Source organism: Fukomys damarensis, unplaced genomic scaffold (genome assembly GCF_012274545.1).
Source record: "Fukomys damarensis isolate Sample0158 unplaced genomic scaffold, DMR_v1.0_HiC HiC_scaffold_10, whole genome shotgun sequence".
Classification (NCBI taxonomy): Eukaryota; Metazoa; Chordata; class Mammalia; order Rodentia; family Bathyergidae; genus Fukomys; species Fukomys damarensis.
The window spans coordinates 38,366,122-38,381,226 of record NW_022900922.1 but is presented as its reverse complement, the minus strand read 5'-3'; the positions used below and the strand labels follow the sequence as shown (position 1 = coordinate 38,381,226).

The following is a 15,105-nucleotide window of genomic DNA, read 5'->3' as shown; positions in this document are numbered from 1 at the left end:
CTTAGAAACTGTTTGTTTTCTCTCATACTCTATGTTAATATTAAGAAAATCTATCATAGAAAAATGGAAATGAAGGTAAAGAATATACTATCATCATCAAGCAAGCAATACTTATATGAAACTGTTAATCTCCTAAATATTTCAGAATGTGACATAACAACATTAATTACCTACTTAAAATCTGTATGGACAGAGCATACCAAAAACAATACCAAAAACTAGTCATCCATCATGGTTTACTAAAGAAATAAAATGCACAGATTTCTATGGCATCATATTAGAGATGTAGAAAGGCATTTTGCAAGGGTGGCAGTCTCTCTACATTAATTCTAATATTTCTAATGTGAATGTGTGTCATCATCATAAAGCATCCAGACTTTTCAAAAGGGTTCAGTATACTTACTGGTTAACCAAAATATTCATTCCACACAAATGTATGTATTAGTTGGAGCCTAACAAAAGTACAAAGCAAGTCTTAATTAAAAACCACAATATAAACAGAGACTTATGGCATTGGACAGTATGAAACCAGTAGCACAAAATGTCTGGAAGCAGGACACAAATTACAATCAATGTTAATATTTAATTCATTTGTTTAAAATGCATTTAAAGGGCCTACAAATCAGAAAATAAAAAGAAAATAATGAAATCCTACTTTTGTTTCCCTCTTTTGTAACATCTCTCAAAGCAGGCAATCACTCCTTCCGTGGCCTTTGTGTTCTTCCAGATGTCAGGATATGGGAAAATTAAACACATCCCTACATTCCATTCCAATAGTGAACCTTCACTTAGTACTATTGCCCTAGTACACTTCACTTAGTACAATTTTTATATGTCCTTTGGCCCATTAGTCTGGCTATTAATATGTATATTAAACTTTATAAAGTTCTATAAAACAAATAATGGATGGAGGGAAGAGGAATAAAAAAGCATCAAAATAATCTTATGTGTGTGTGTGTACCAATTCCCTACAGTGAATGCAGTCATTATATACTGCAAACATCAACTAATGAAAGTTATTTTAAAAAGAAATTTATATAAGCACAAGCAAAATGGCCATTTTACTGAATATTTAGGTTTGTCTTTAAACAATAATACAATAGTTATTTTTCATTTTGTGTATTTTACATGAACACATATATCTGCAAAATCTCAAGAATGATATTCTTGAGTTAAAAGGTTAATAGCCAAGGGCTGATCATGTTCTTCCTTCTCCTTACTACCAGAAGTGCTGGCATAAAGGGTTATCTAGAAGGCAAGACGGTGCCACTTCCTGAAGGGGTTCAGGCTGTGGGATGAGAAGACAGCTGGGTGTCATTTCAGGATGCTCACCAGCTTTGCTATATGACAATATAACAATATTTTTCAGGTACTCTCACTTGAGTTTTTATGACACAGAGCACAGCCAAAGTAAGAGTTGTTTCAAACTTATTTATTGAAAGGATCCAAGGAATAAACATTTTCTGAAAGTCTCCCCTAGTGCATGCACCAACATTCAGACATGTGTCCATCTCTGTGAATCAGCACAAATGGGCTGAGAGTTGCATAACCAAGGGCGAGAAATTCTCGAATATTTAGTACAACATTATTCTTCAAGAAGGAATTAAAAAGTAGACAAGAAATACAATCTGCCCAATAAAAGAAGAGGAAACAAAGCATCAGGAGGAGAATGCTTTGAGCAGCTTTGCTCTCAGGGGAAGATTTGTATAGGAACTTGGAGCTCTGCAGGTGGAGAACACGTTGGTGATGCTTGTGGAGAACAAAAACCATGTAGCCACTGGCTCCACATGTGATACCCTGAAACATAGCATCCTGAAAGACCATGATACTGAGAATAACCCATCTTATCTGCTGACTTTCTGGTTGAAAATAACAATAGTAGTCACTCGTGCTAATTTGTGATGTGTTCACATTAGTACCTGTCATGTAAAGGAGTAAGTTGATATTCATCAAAAAATTGTATATCCACAGGAAGAAAAATGAAGGAAGAATTAACCATGCAGACCTAGGCTTTAGCTTCTTCCACACAGAGTGTCTGGGGCTGATGGTGACAGCCTGGACCACTGTGAGGAGAGCACTGGTGCAGATGGACAGGCCCCGGGCCACCCTTTCCATATAAACCACAATCTTACAGCCCGTGTCTTCTAGGAAGTTTCTCACACCAAATGCTGCTATTGTCTGTGGCATTCCTTTGAACAGAAGCATGATAATATTTGTGAAAGCCAAGTGGATGAGAAAAAGATGCACAGCTTTCTTCTCAGTGCCCTCAAACATGAGTATATGATTTACAAAGACAAAAATATTCCCTACAGTGCCGAGTCCAGTCAGAAAGGCTAGGATTGTTCCCTTGACAAGGTTCAAAATCATTTCTTACATTATAGACAGAAAAATTTGGATTCAGCAAGCACCTTTTTGAAGAAAGCATCAGTAATGATCATATGTATCTGCACTAAATATTTCATAGCATAACAATTTTCTAGAGTGTAAGGTATAGTCATGATATATGTAATAGTGTACATTTTTGCGCAAAAGACTATATTCCTTTTACTGCTTATGTATTATTCTATGCAGTCTCAAATCTAACTTTCAATGCAGATATTGTATTTTCCTCTATACTAGAAAACCAATCTACTTGTTCAAATCCTTATATATCACAGCTACATTCAATTTCATTAGAGCTAAATTGAGCCCCAAATTCCCCAACTGGAATTTCTCACTGTGTTTTCATTCTACCCTACTCCCATTATCCAATTCTAACATCCCAGGTGTACTTCTTAACCTATTTCCACTCCCCCTCAACCCCATAGACGCTTAAATCCTTTTTCTTTGACATCTTTAACAAGTGTTAAATGTGGTCATATTTCCACTTCCATAGCGTGTGTTGTTTGGTCAACATTCTTTTCTGTCTAATTTGGTGAACATGTCAATTTCCAGGATGTTTTGTTTTGTTTTGCTTTGCTTTTGCTTCTAAGTTCTATATATTCGATGCACATACATAAAAATTTCTTTTCATCTAAACACCAAACTTATTCGATAATTTCAGTGCTTGTAAATACTCAATGTTTTTGTAGTCCTGGTTATCAAGTCATAATTTCTACGTAGCATCCAAAAAGTAACACTGAGTTAGGTAAAAGCCATCAGGAAGAAATCTCTTCTCTAAAAAAATTAGATAAACAACTGGTGTCCCTGGGTTGAGGTCCTAGAGGAAGTGTGCAACAATCCTCCCGAGGTCTGAGCGGAGTTCTGAGTCCACACCGAGGGACCTCACGGGCCTCTGATGGAGCCAGGAGTGTCTCCCCACAAGCTGACCGTCACTGAGAAGGATCAGGAGAAGAGGGTTAATGAGGTATTACTCACTGTCCTTAGCTGATGGGATTTTATGAATTAGGAAGCCCCCATATGGGCTGTTTTAATCAAAGTTGATTCAGACATTATTGGCATAAAAAGAGATCACTCAAATAGGGGGTCAAGATTCTACAGGAAGAAAAAAACATTTTAGTGAAATTTGCAGCCTGTTTTACCCATGTCTTTTCCCCAACCTAGTGAGCTGTAGGAATGTTTTGGCACCACATCTGAAAGCTGCAGTTTCTCACCCAGGAATTTATGTCAAAGTGTAGACATTTTCTCCAGGATAAAATAAATCATATTGTTTGACTCAGTCCACAGAATTTGCACACATTTTGTATGCAGTACTTGGAATGCTTTTCTGTAAAGTTTACTTCCCCATTTCCTACAAAATGTTAAAGTTTGCTTTTGATTTTTTGTCTGGAAGGTCTCTGATAACATAAAATGTGCCAGCCAGGACTTGGCCCAGGCCTGGCACCTGCTGACATTCCGCCTGGAGGGGCATCAGTAATTGGTAATCACTTTCCCAGCCCCTGGCCAAAGGGGGCTGCTGTCTGTCACAGGGTGGCACAGACAAAGACCTCCTCGAACCGCGCACCACACAGCAAAATATGCGGCAGTGTTAACCAACCCAGCAGCACTGACCATTAAGTCTGGGATGAAAATACAGTGTTCAGTGAGAAAATCACTGCACTCGATACATCACCAATCCTGTTGGGCTTTGAAAATTTCTCCTGTTTTTGATTGTGTGTTAGATCCAGGGCTTCCCTTCTTTCCAGTCCCCTTTTCCTGTCCCCAAACTCCAAAGCTCTGAATGATATTTAGGATCAGTCTGAGATATCTACTAAAAGACTCCTTCTTTCTCACTGAAGTCAAAATGTCAGAAAAAGGAGAAGTGACTCATCTCCCTGACAGTTTGGGGAAACTTTTTAGTAAACTATTTTAAAATTCAGTCTTTGCATTTAGATAGAGGAAAAATAGCTGCTTGGATCTGACAACAAACATGTTAAGAACAAAAGAGTATCTATCTCAGGCCTTTTTCTCAAGTAAAAGATGAGATTATTGTTCCTTATTTCAAGGCACTAGGATATAATTAAAGTGAATTATTTCTTGTTACAGTAACTCTCAGCCCAGCAACTTCATAGTTAGAATTCTTCACTAGCTTCTTTTTACATTTTTGTTGTTGTTGTTGTTGTTTTTGGTACTGGGGATCAAACTCAGGACTTCGCTCTTGTGAGGAAAGCACAGTGCCACTGAGATAAATCTCCCCAGTTAGAATTTTTGACAGGGGAACTATAATTTTTCTTCTCAACCATTGTTAATAGTTCTCCTGACACATAATAAGTTAACTTCCAAGTATAATATAATATTATGTGTTAGCATGCAAAGAATTATGTATGGATTCAGAAAGGAAAATCTAAAATTTAATGGAAATGCAATTAGGAAATTTGTAACACAAAAAACACAAAAGTGCACCAAAAATGAAATATTTAAATTTTAAAACAGGAAATGATACTGAAGAATCATATTTCTAGTGAAGATGGAGGTGAAAGAAAACAAAACTTTTATACAGGCCTGAAAGAGTCCTGTATCTTTCTGACTCTGGAGAAGCAAGGAGGGAGACTTGACTTGAGCCAGAGCTCTCTGCTGCCATCTAACCCTACACGGGAAGACAGGGCCTGCGCACCTCTGAGGTCCTCCCCTACACCGGTCCCCTCCTCACTCTGTCTTGTGGCCCTTTCCTTTTAAAGATAGGGGAACAAGTGAGGTTTCTCAGCCTCCAAGACCCTCTCAGAAGTTCCTCTGGACTATGATGTACAGAATAATACTTACTCTTCTGAAGGTAGTTTCCCTGGCACGCCTGACTAAATGCAGAAACTTGAGGTCCCTTACCTTGGCGGCTGCAATGCAGGGGCACTCTGGGCTGTCCTTCTGGCCAGGCATGGCTCCCGGGTCCTGTTTGTACCTTCAGGGTTGCAGAGCCCATGGCCACTGTGAAGTGACAACAAATCCCATTGTGATAGCTGTCAGCCTGGTAGTCAGGAGGAAAGCCGCTGTGTGTCTCAGTCCCTGATGTACAACTGTCCCTTGACCTCCACAATTAGGGTGTTTGCTTAGTTCAAAAATTATTTCAGGCTTAATTGGGACATAATTATTTTAACAGTAGAATATGAAACAGAAAAGTGAGCATCTTCTGAGCCCCAGAGTAAGTCACTTCTCCTTCCTTTCAGGCTTTTGTGAGGCACAGGGACATAATAAATGATCATCATCACTGGAGACTCTGCTCTGCAGAACTGCCCACCACACCCCGGGCAGCATGGCAGGCACAGTGCGCTAAGTGTGCGCACTGGTTGTCCAGGTTCTTTGTCATAATCAGCTGGTTTATGTCATGTCCATTTAGGAAAAAATAGGGCTCAAAATTTTATGAATCCCCACTTCTCACAGACGAATCATGCCCTTTAAAATGTTTATCTTTATCACATGGAGTTACACCTGGTACCTAATACTGCTAAATACATTGTGCCAAAGTTTTTTAAATAGCTCTTTTAGATAAGCAATATTTTTATTCCCAGTTTTGAATAAGAAATCTAGGTACAGTATGTAAATGGTACTGTAATGGTGAATGGTAAGTTACCTGTTTACACATGAAAATGTAGATACAAGAATAAGAATAAAAATTCCCCTTGTTGCAAAAAGATATTTATATTTTCTTCTTTGAACATTTTAAAAAGAAAACTGGGTAATTTTCTTTTTCCTTGACCCTTTGAGTTGTATGGAAATCTTTTTGAAGCTAAATGATGTTCCTGCCAGTTTTACACTCCAGGAATATTTTCTGAAGACCCTTAAGCCCTCTTTTACAGTGTAATCATCCAGCAGCAGCATTTCCTGAGACCCACTCTCTGTAGTCATCTTATTTCCCTGGGCCACTCGTTCCAAAATAGCCATCTGTCATTACATTACGAGAGCTCTATTTCTTCACTTTTTGAAAATGGGAATGTAGTAGTAGAGAAAGCCAATTCCTGTGCAGCTGAACTGAGGGTGCACTGGGTGAGACAAATGGTGCAACAATCCTCTCACATAACAGTCTTGAGACTGTGAGTCCCATCATAGATCTGCTTGGTTATAAAGGAAAGTTTATTTTCCTGCTTTTGCAACATCTTCAATAGCTATCCTACTTCGTACGTTATATTCTGGTTTAATGTTTTTCAATGGGAAAATTTGTTTTCTCCTTTCATTTGTTTTTATTAGCACATTGCAGATACAAAGAATGGTATATATCATGCGGGCATCTTCCCTCACGCATATACCACCCTTGAGTCTTTCCCATTGCATCCTCTCTCGCCTCCCTCAAATTCCCTTCTTGTTTAGTAAGTTTCCTTACTAGGTTTATGCTCTATCTATCTATCTATCTATATAGTTTGCACAAATGAGAAAAATATATACTTATTCGAGTCTTTCTTATTTGGTTTATTTTTTTCCTCATTGAGTTTATTGGTACATTTTAGGTATACAGTGCAGTTACATTCATCATTGGGATCTTGTACCTTTACATGACAGGTCTTTGTTCTCAATTTTTCCCCTTGTCCCTGCCCTCCCTTCATTGCTCCTCCCCTCCCCCTTTAGAAACACTTCATTTCCATTTTTTTCATTTTCTCATATTTTTTTCTTTTCCCTTATTAGCTTTCCCCTACCCTTCCCACTTTATTTGGTTTAATATAATTATTTTCTTGCAAGTGACAACATTTTATTCTTCTTTATGACTGAATCACTACTACTCCATTGTGTCTACATACCATATTTTTGTTCTCCACTCATCAGTTTTGGAGCACATAGGACCCAGGGGTGGTGAACCTATGGCACATGTGCCCCAGCATGCTGTTTGTATCATTGAAAGGTCTGAAAGTTTCGCCGTGCCTGGGCTGTTTCCTTAGCTTAGTTACTGTGAGTTGCACTGCTTCTAACATGCACATGCGGTGATCTGTGTGGAATTCTGATTGCTCTTCTCTTGTGCACACACTGAGGAGTGCTATGGCTGCATCATATGGTAGCTCTGTCTTTAGCTTTTTAAGGAACCTCTCTACTGAGTGTAATACTTTCTCTATTGGCAAATTGCCTCATGAACAATTATTTTCTTTGTATTCTTGACAAGAGCCATTCTGACTGAGGTGAAATAGAATATCAGTGTGGTTTTAATCTGCATTTCCCTGATGTCGAAAAATATTGAAACCTATATTTTTAGATACTTATTGTCTATTTGCAATTTTTATGAGAAGTGTTGTTGCTATTCCTTGCCTATTTATTTGTTTTTTGTGTTACATTTTCGAATTCTTTATATACTTTGGATATTGATCCTGTCAGAAGAGTTCTTAGTGAAGACTTCCCTCTTCACTCCACTATGTCTTTCCTTGGCAGTGTCAAAGCTTTTCAGTAGGATGAAATTCTTTTCCACAGTTCTTGCTGTTATTTCCTGGACTATTCGAGTCCTAAGTAGTCATTGTCTGTGCCCACACTGACGCGCTTCTTTTACACTTTCTCATACAAGTTTCAATCTTATTCTTAGGTCCTCCATGCAGTTTGATTTATTGCTTTTGCAGAGTGAGGAAAGGGGATCTAATTTCAACCTCAGGCTGTCCTGGCACCAGTTGTTAGAGGCTGGTGTTTCCCCAGTGCATATTTTGACACCTTTGTCAAGGATCTGATGACCATGGCTATGTAGTTTGTTTCTGTGTTATCTGTTCAATTCCCCTGGTCTACATGTCTATTTTTATGATCACATTAAGCTGTTTTTGTTATTTTGGCTTCCTAGAATATTTTGAAATTGGTATTGTAATGGCTTCAGCATTTTTTCTCCTGCTCAGAATTTTTTTCTCTGTTCTGGTCCATTTGTGTTTCTATATGATTTTAGGATTGTTTCTCTTCTTTGAAGAATGTCACTGGTATTTGGTATGTATTGTATTGAATCTGTACATTGCTTTGGGTAAGATGGCAATTTTAGCATTAATTTTCCTGATCTATGAAAATGGGAAATCCTCCTATCTTCTAATTTCTGTTTTCATTTCTTCTTTTAATGTTTTATAACTTTCAGAATGTATGTCTTCTAATTCCTTGGTTAGGAGTATTTCTGGATATTTTTGAAGATATTATGAATGAAATCATTTTCTTACCTTCTTTACCAATGGATTTGTTTATAGTGTATTGAAATGAGTTTTGCATATTGCTTTCATTTCTTGCCACACTGATGAATTTGTTTCATCAAATCTGAAAGCTTTCTTGTGGAAATCTAAAGGTCTTTTATGTACTGTGTAAATAATCATATCATCTGCATATATGGATAATTTTTCATTTTTAAATGTTTCATTAACAAATCATTTCAAACAAATAGAGAACTGGAAGGCAAAGAATAGTGCACAGAATACAATATACGCTTTATTCAAATTTACCTGTTTCTTGTTAATATTTTACCCCATTTTGTTCTGTTTGTTCATATGTGTGTGTGCATCACTGTTTGTGTGTATACCACACTGTTTGAGGTTAAGCTGAATATGCCTTTTACCCCTAGTACATACTAAGTGTACAGTTTTATTCACTCCTTTTTAAAATGAAAAGTACCTTTAATTTTTCACAAATTCATCTGTCTCATCTCACCAAAATCAACAATTCACTTACTGTCCCAAAATCTAATGTCTTTGTTGATACCCCATCTCTACCCTTTTACCAGTCAGTCACATTCATCTTACTCTTGGGTGTCCATTTTTTAATGATTATTTTAAAAGACCACACATATCCACATTAATCTCTTATTGCCCTACTCTATACCTAGCAACACTTCAAGGAAGAGGACTATTTATCATGTGACAGAGACTCCTATGCTTTTATAATATTCCCTGTAATATTTAGACTACATCTATATAATCAGAAAAGAAAATTATTTTATGAATTTACAGCATTCTATGAATCACGGGTTTTTTATGTTGATAAGAGGCTGAATGGGTACTGAAGGTTTTCTCACATTTTTTGCATTAGTAGGGTTTTTGTCCTCTATGAATTTTCTGGTGTTGAAAAAGAGATGAACTCTGGCTGAAGGCTTTGTCACAATTGTTGCATTTGTATGATTTTTCTCCAGCATGCATTCTCACTGCTTTTTAATTGATGAACTCTGGTTGAAGGCTTTCTTACATGCTTCACATTTGTAAGGTCTCTCTCCAGTATGAATTCTCTGATATCTTATAAAAGCCAAGCGGTCACTGAATGCTTTCCCACAGTCATTACACTTGTAAGATTTCTTCCCCATGTGGGTACCTTGGTGTTGAGTAAGAGCTAAGCAGTAACTGAACACTTTCCCACATTTACTACATTCATATGGGTTTTCCTCTGTGTGAGTTCTCTGATGTTCAGTAAGCCCTGACTGGACACTGGAGGTTTTCCCACACTCGTTATAACCATATGTTTTTTCTCCAGTATGGGTCCTCTGATGTTTAATGAGGGAAGATGTATCATTAAAAGCTTTGAAACAATCTTTATGCTTATAAGGCCTTTCTCCAGTGTGTATTCTGTGATGTTGAATCAGGTACGTACTTTGGTTAAAGGCCTTCCCTCATTACTACACTTGTAGGGCTCTTCCCCAGTGTGGATGATATGATGTTGATTAAATACTGAACAGTGACTTAAGGTGTTCCCACATTTGTTGCAGATATATGGTTTCTCTCCAGTGTGAATCCACTGATGCTGAATAAGTGATGAGCTACGACTAAAAGCCTTTCTACATTCACTGCATTCATAGGGCTTCTCTCCAGTGTGGATTCTCTGATGTAAGATAAAGGCTGAGTAGTAACTGTAGGATTCCCACATATGCTGCACTCACATGGCCTTTTCACTGGGTGACCTTTCTGGTGTTTCGTTGGATTTTAATGTTCCTCACTTCAATGATAAATCATAATAGGCATTTTCTTATGTTTACTCATAATGAGTTTAAATCTTTCTTCTGATTAACTTGATGCCATTCTAATGTGCCTTCACATCCCCAGGCTTCTAACAATCTGCATCCCCCAGAATCATCCTTTTTAAGTTTTTTATTAACAGTTCCCTTTCAAGTGATACCTCTTCATAGGCTTCCTCCTTAGAAAGTAAAGTTTCAGGCATAGATTCAGAATCCCAAAACACTACGTTCCCACAATTCTCCACCTTTCTATCCATGGCCAGGCACCTGGGGGCAGAATCCATCTGTGCCACCTCATCATGGATAAAGTCCATTTCTTCATCTTTGCCTGTCATAAGTTCATGGAAAGCAACAGGAAGGAGCTCAACAGTAGGCTCCATTTCTTCTGTGCTCTGTTTTGGGTTCAGAGAAGCATCAGTAGTCATGGCTTCTCCCTCAGCTTCGATGAGCAGAGAGTCCATGATCAGCTTCTCTTCATTGTCCTGCTATTGCTGACTTCCTCAGTGTTTACTGCTTCTGATGAGATGAACATGGACTTTGCAGGAACACACAACCTGCCACTTTCTTGAAATCATCCAACTCTGATATGAAGCTCTGCTAGATATCTGAAAAGTGAGTTCATGTTCTGTAAAATCAAAGAATGAATTCTAGGAACAATGGAGGTAAAAAGTAGGAAAAATTTGGGGGGAGAAAGAAAGCCTCTGTCTAAGAAAGACAGAAGGGGGACTGGAAAGTGGGTTGCCCCAATTTTATCCACTTCTAAGGAATTTATTATTAATGTTTATTTTTTATTGGTACCTATTGGTTTTACAAAATATTGGACTTCAATGTGTATAATATATTTGGTCATATCTATCTCTCTGCAAATAGGAATAATTTGACTTCTTTGCCTATTCATAATCACTTTGTTTATTTCTCTTGCCTAATTACTCTGAATATTATGTATGGGGGTGTGTGTGTGTCCAGGTGGCAGGAAAATAATTTACATTTTCTAAAAAGAATTGCTTTAACAAAAGACAAAGTGCTCTTTTTATTCTAGAGAGATGAAATTATTTTTATTTTCAAGTTGTAATTCTCCTTACATGTACTGTATGGTACATATTCAACACCTGGGTGCCAGATTTTCCCACTGAAATTAGGGAATGGAAATCAAACTTATGTCAATGCTGTTATTTTGTTTGTGGCACAAACATTTTAACCTCTGTGGTGGGTCATGTGCCTACAAGTAACAAGGTTACAGTCACACAGGGGACACAGGAGACACCAGTGCCCAGGCCTGGCTCCTGGGAGAACTCAGTGCTGCTCTCATCCAGGAAACGGTGTCCCCATACTGCTCTCTCTGGCCTCTGTTTATGTTCCTTCAAATCAGGGGCTGGAAGGTTCCCCCTTGGTGATTGAGTAACAGAGAAAACAATCATTCCTGAGTATAGATTAATTATAGAAGTGTCTGTGGAGCTTCACATGGAAGGAACAGTTTTGAGGAAGGCAGGGCACATGCATCTAGTGTTTCAGCCCATGTGTTTAGCGGACAAGTAGAGGATGTGACATTTGTGGTACAGATCGAGAATAACCAAGGCACCCAGGGAGAGTGAGGTGGCTTCTGTGCTGCCCCAGTCACAGTTGTGACTTGCTCTAAAGTGAAGCCCTCAGTGCTGTTCATCATTTCTTACGTTCCTGTGCTTAAGGAAAGATTGGGTGAGGAAAGGAAAGCAACTCATTCTCTGTCTCAGAGGCTGGTCTCATTTTATGTCACCCCTTAAAACAAGGTGAGGACAGTTCTAGAAAATGGGGAACTCAAATGACAGGAACTAGTGAGTTGTTCACTTTCTCATTGAGTCCCTTCCTATTAGATAAGTAAATCCCAGATAAGCCTGAGATAACTTCTGAGACAAACAAAGGCAGCGATCTTAGGGGTGCAGATTCTGCAGAGAGTTTCCTTCCCACAATAGGGTGACCACGGGGCAAACATAAGCCCTGGTGATGGTTGGTCGAGCCCAGAGCCCCACAGCCCATGAAGTTACAGACACAGCCTGGGAGCCTTTCCTTCCCAGAAGGACCACGCCAGGGATTGTTTGCACCATGGCTGCTGCAGTGCGTAGACCTGGTGAGGCCATGATTCGCTCACTTAAGCCTTGAAAATTCCCCTCAGAGACTCAGAGGCTTACATCTTGATCTATCTGGCTAATGAGGGTGTGACAAGAGGCTCTTTGAGCCCTAGAAACTTCTCGTGTCTTCTGATTCCTAAAGGTCTGTATCTGGGCTCAGAAAGAGGAAGTGGACAGTGAGAACAGCTGTCTCAAATTCATGAATATCTCTGTCTATCTCTGAAGGACCTGGTATCCTCACAGTCAGGGTGCAGCCTCTTCAGAAGGTTTTCCCTCTGTGCTATTTTGAGTGTTAGAAAGACACCAGTGCTCTCAAGTGAATAGGAAAGTTAAGTAGAAAAGTACGTACCTGCACTGCGACACCATCAGCATCTTCAGCTTCCACAGGATAAATTTACCTCATATGGGTAAGTTTCTGCTTTGTAATATAGGGCATCTTGTTCTTTCCTCTTATGTTTCTCACTTCATACATATCTTTGAGTTTAATATGAAAGAACTCTGTCTTTATTCTTTTTAAGTATTTTCCTATTCTAATATTATCCCATATTTGAAATTCAATGATGAATGTACTTACTAATAAACAAAATTACATTTGTCATTTTCAAAATTTGTACTTTTTGTACCTGATTTATTCACTTTAATTTTATCTTACTACTGTACAGCAAGAAGCATTGGTCTCATTACTTCTGTAGAGGAACCTGAGTCTCAGATGAATTCATTTCTCTGCCCAGCATAAGTGCATCCAAATGGTGCATTTCACATTCACCTGAAAACAGAGCATGTCTTTTAATTTAGGCTTCTAGACAATTTCCCAAAACATTCTTGGAAAGTGGTCACCCTGCTTTCTCTTATATTATTCATTTTCTTCTGCCAGAAAGTAAACTGAATGACTGTTCAGGTGTCTGGGAGACTGGTCCCCAATCTGACCAAGAGAATTAGAATTTGGGGACATTAGAGAGAGGCTGTGCAACAGTGAATCCCAGGAAGATAAGGGAGAAATGAAAACATGTTCATAAGTCCAGTATTGTTTCAGGTATGTTGAATGCAGTCACTTTTAATAGCTTCCAGCATCTGACCAAACATTTAAACAGTTTCCCTCCAGATTACTTTTTAAACAATGTTGTGCTGCTTATTGAAGTTTGCACCTTAATTTGTTATGTGTTTGACATTTAGCCTTGTGTGTTGCCCTCTGTAATGCATTGATGAAAGTATTAATATCCCCATTTTTAAGGGGGAAAGAAAATCTGAAAGGCAATAACCAATACCCATGAGGTTATGAGGCTCTGCTCCTGAGTACAAGCTTATGTTTATGCAGTGCAGGGTGGAGGGACCTTCAGGATAGACATCTCCAGCGGTCACCTAGCACACACGGGAAATGGGAAGGCATGAAAGGGCTTTTAGAGCATATGAAACAGATGCAGGTCATACATACGGCATTAGGTGAAAAATTCTGGTTTGTGTAATTCCAGAGGCACTGTCCATGGTTTCACATAAACTTGAGGATAAGAAATAAGACTGGAGGATTTAGACAAGACAGGGTAAAACCCCACCTGGGCCTGAAGTTGAAAATTAGCTGGACTGATAAAAGTCTGTGCAGTTTGGGAAAAACTGAACACTTACCTCAGGCTGTGAGGTTCACTGACATTGTCTCTCCCAAGGTCACACGGCAACTGTCGATGTCACCGTGATGCCCAGGGCAGGGGTCGCCACTGCTACATGATAAGCCACCCACTCCTAACCCACCCTCATAGACATCCGCACCTGCAGACCGACCCGGGCTTCCCTGGGGAGCACCAAAGTCACCCAGTGATCACGTAGTCCTCCCCAGTGCCATCCAGAGAAAAACACCTTGGGGCCACTGTGTCACATCGAAAGCCTGCTTCCTATTGCAGTTTTTGTTCTCTTGTTTTAATGTTATGATAAAAATATAGAAAAATAAAATTGTGTTACTTATACATGAACTACTTTATACATCTTATGTATGATCCAAGATAATATTCCTCCACTCAGAGAAAGAAAGGAGAGCAAAATAACACTGGCCACAGGGTGGACATGCCTGAGTGGGGCCCCGCTGGCTGCAGCCGTTGCTATGTACGATTGCTCCGCTGAAGGTACTTGCTCCTCATTGCTTTTGGCTGCTTCTGCTTTCATTATTCAGCCCTGCCTGGAAAGCTGGTACAGTCTGCCTGGATATTAAGGCCTAGAAAAAAATTCATAGATTCCTTATGAGCAGTCAAATCATTTAAAGTTTAAAAATACAGAAATCTTAAGGGCTAAGGCATCAAAGATACAAATCTTGGAAGCAAAAAATAAGACCAGAAATTATTGTTCTCAGGAAAAGGAGATACAATGAAATAGTTAACAAAGTAAGAGATGGCGTGGATGTTTAGATGTGATTAAATTTATGAGACATCACAAATGCTGACATAACAGGGCTGTACAATTGCTAGTGTGTGTGTCTTCAGGAAAGCAGACATGCTAAGCATGAGCCCAGGAATTTGGAATCAGGTGACAGGAATCTGACGGGAGCTTTGGGGTTTGATTTAGGCAGGCGGAACTTAGGTGGGAGATGAGAAGATGTGAACAGGTAGGTTGGTTTTGCTGAGATGGAGCTCAAAAAACAAAACTGAACAAAAAACACTATATATATATATTATATATATAATAATATAAATATATATAATGTATATGAATATATAATATATATAATATATGTAA

The 15,105-nt window shown here is 38.7% G+C and overlaps 1 protein-coding gene across 1 annotated transcript; it reads right to left on the bottom strand.

Annotated features, from left to right (window-relative positions):
• Positions 1–1,476: 1,476 nt before the first annotated feature.
• LOC104861352 (vomeronasal type-1 receptor 4-like) lies at positions 1,477–8,052 on the bottom strand. Its single transcript, XM_010622730.1, has 2 exons — positions 8,021–8,052; positions 1,477–2,341 (listed from the first exon to the last, which is right to left on the bottom strand). The coding sequence occupies exons 1-2, from the start codon at positions 8,050–8,052 to the stop codon at positions 1,477–1,479; spliced, it is 897 nt and encodes a 298-aa protein (XP_010621032.1).
• Positions 8,053–15,105: the final 7,053 nt, after the last annotated feature.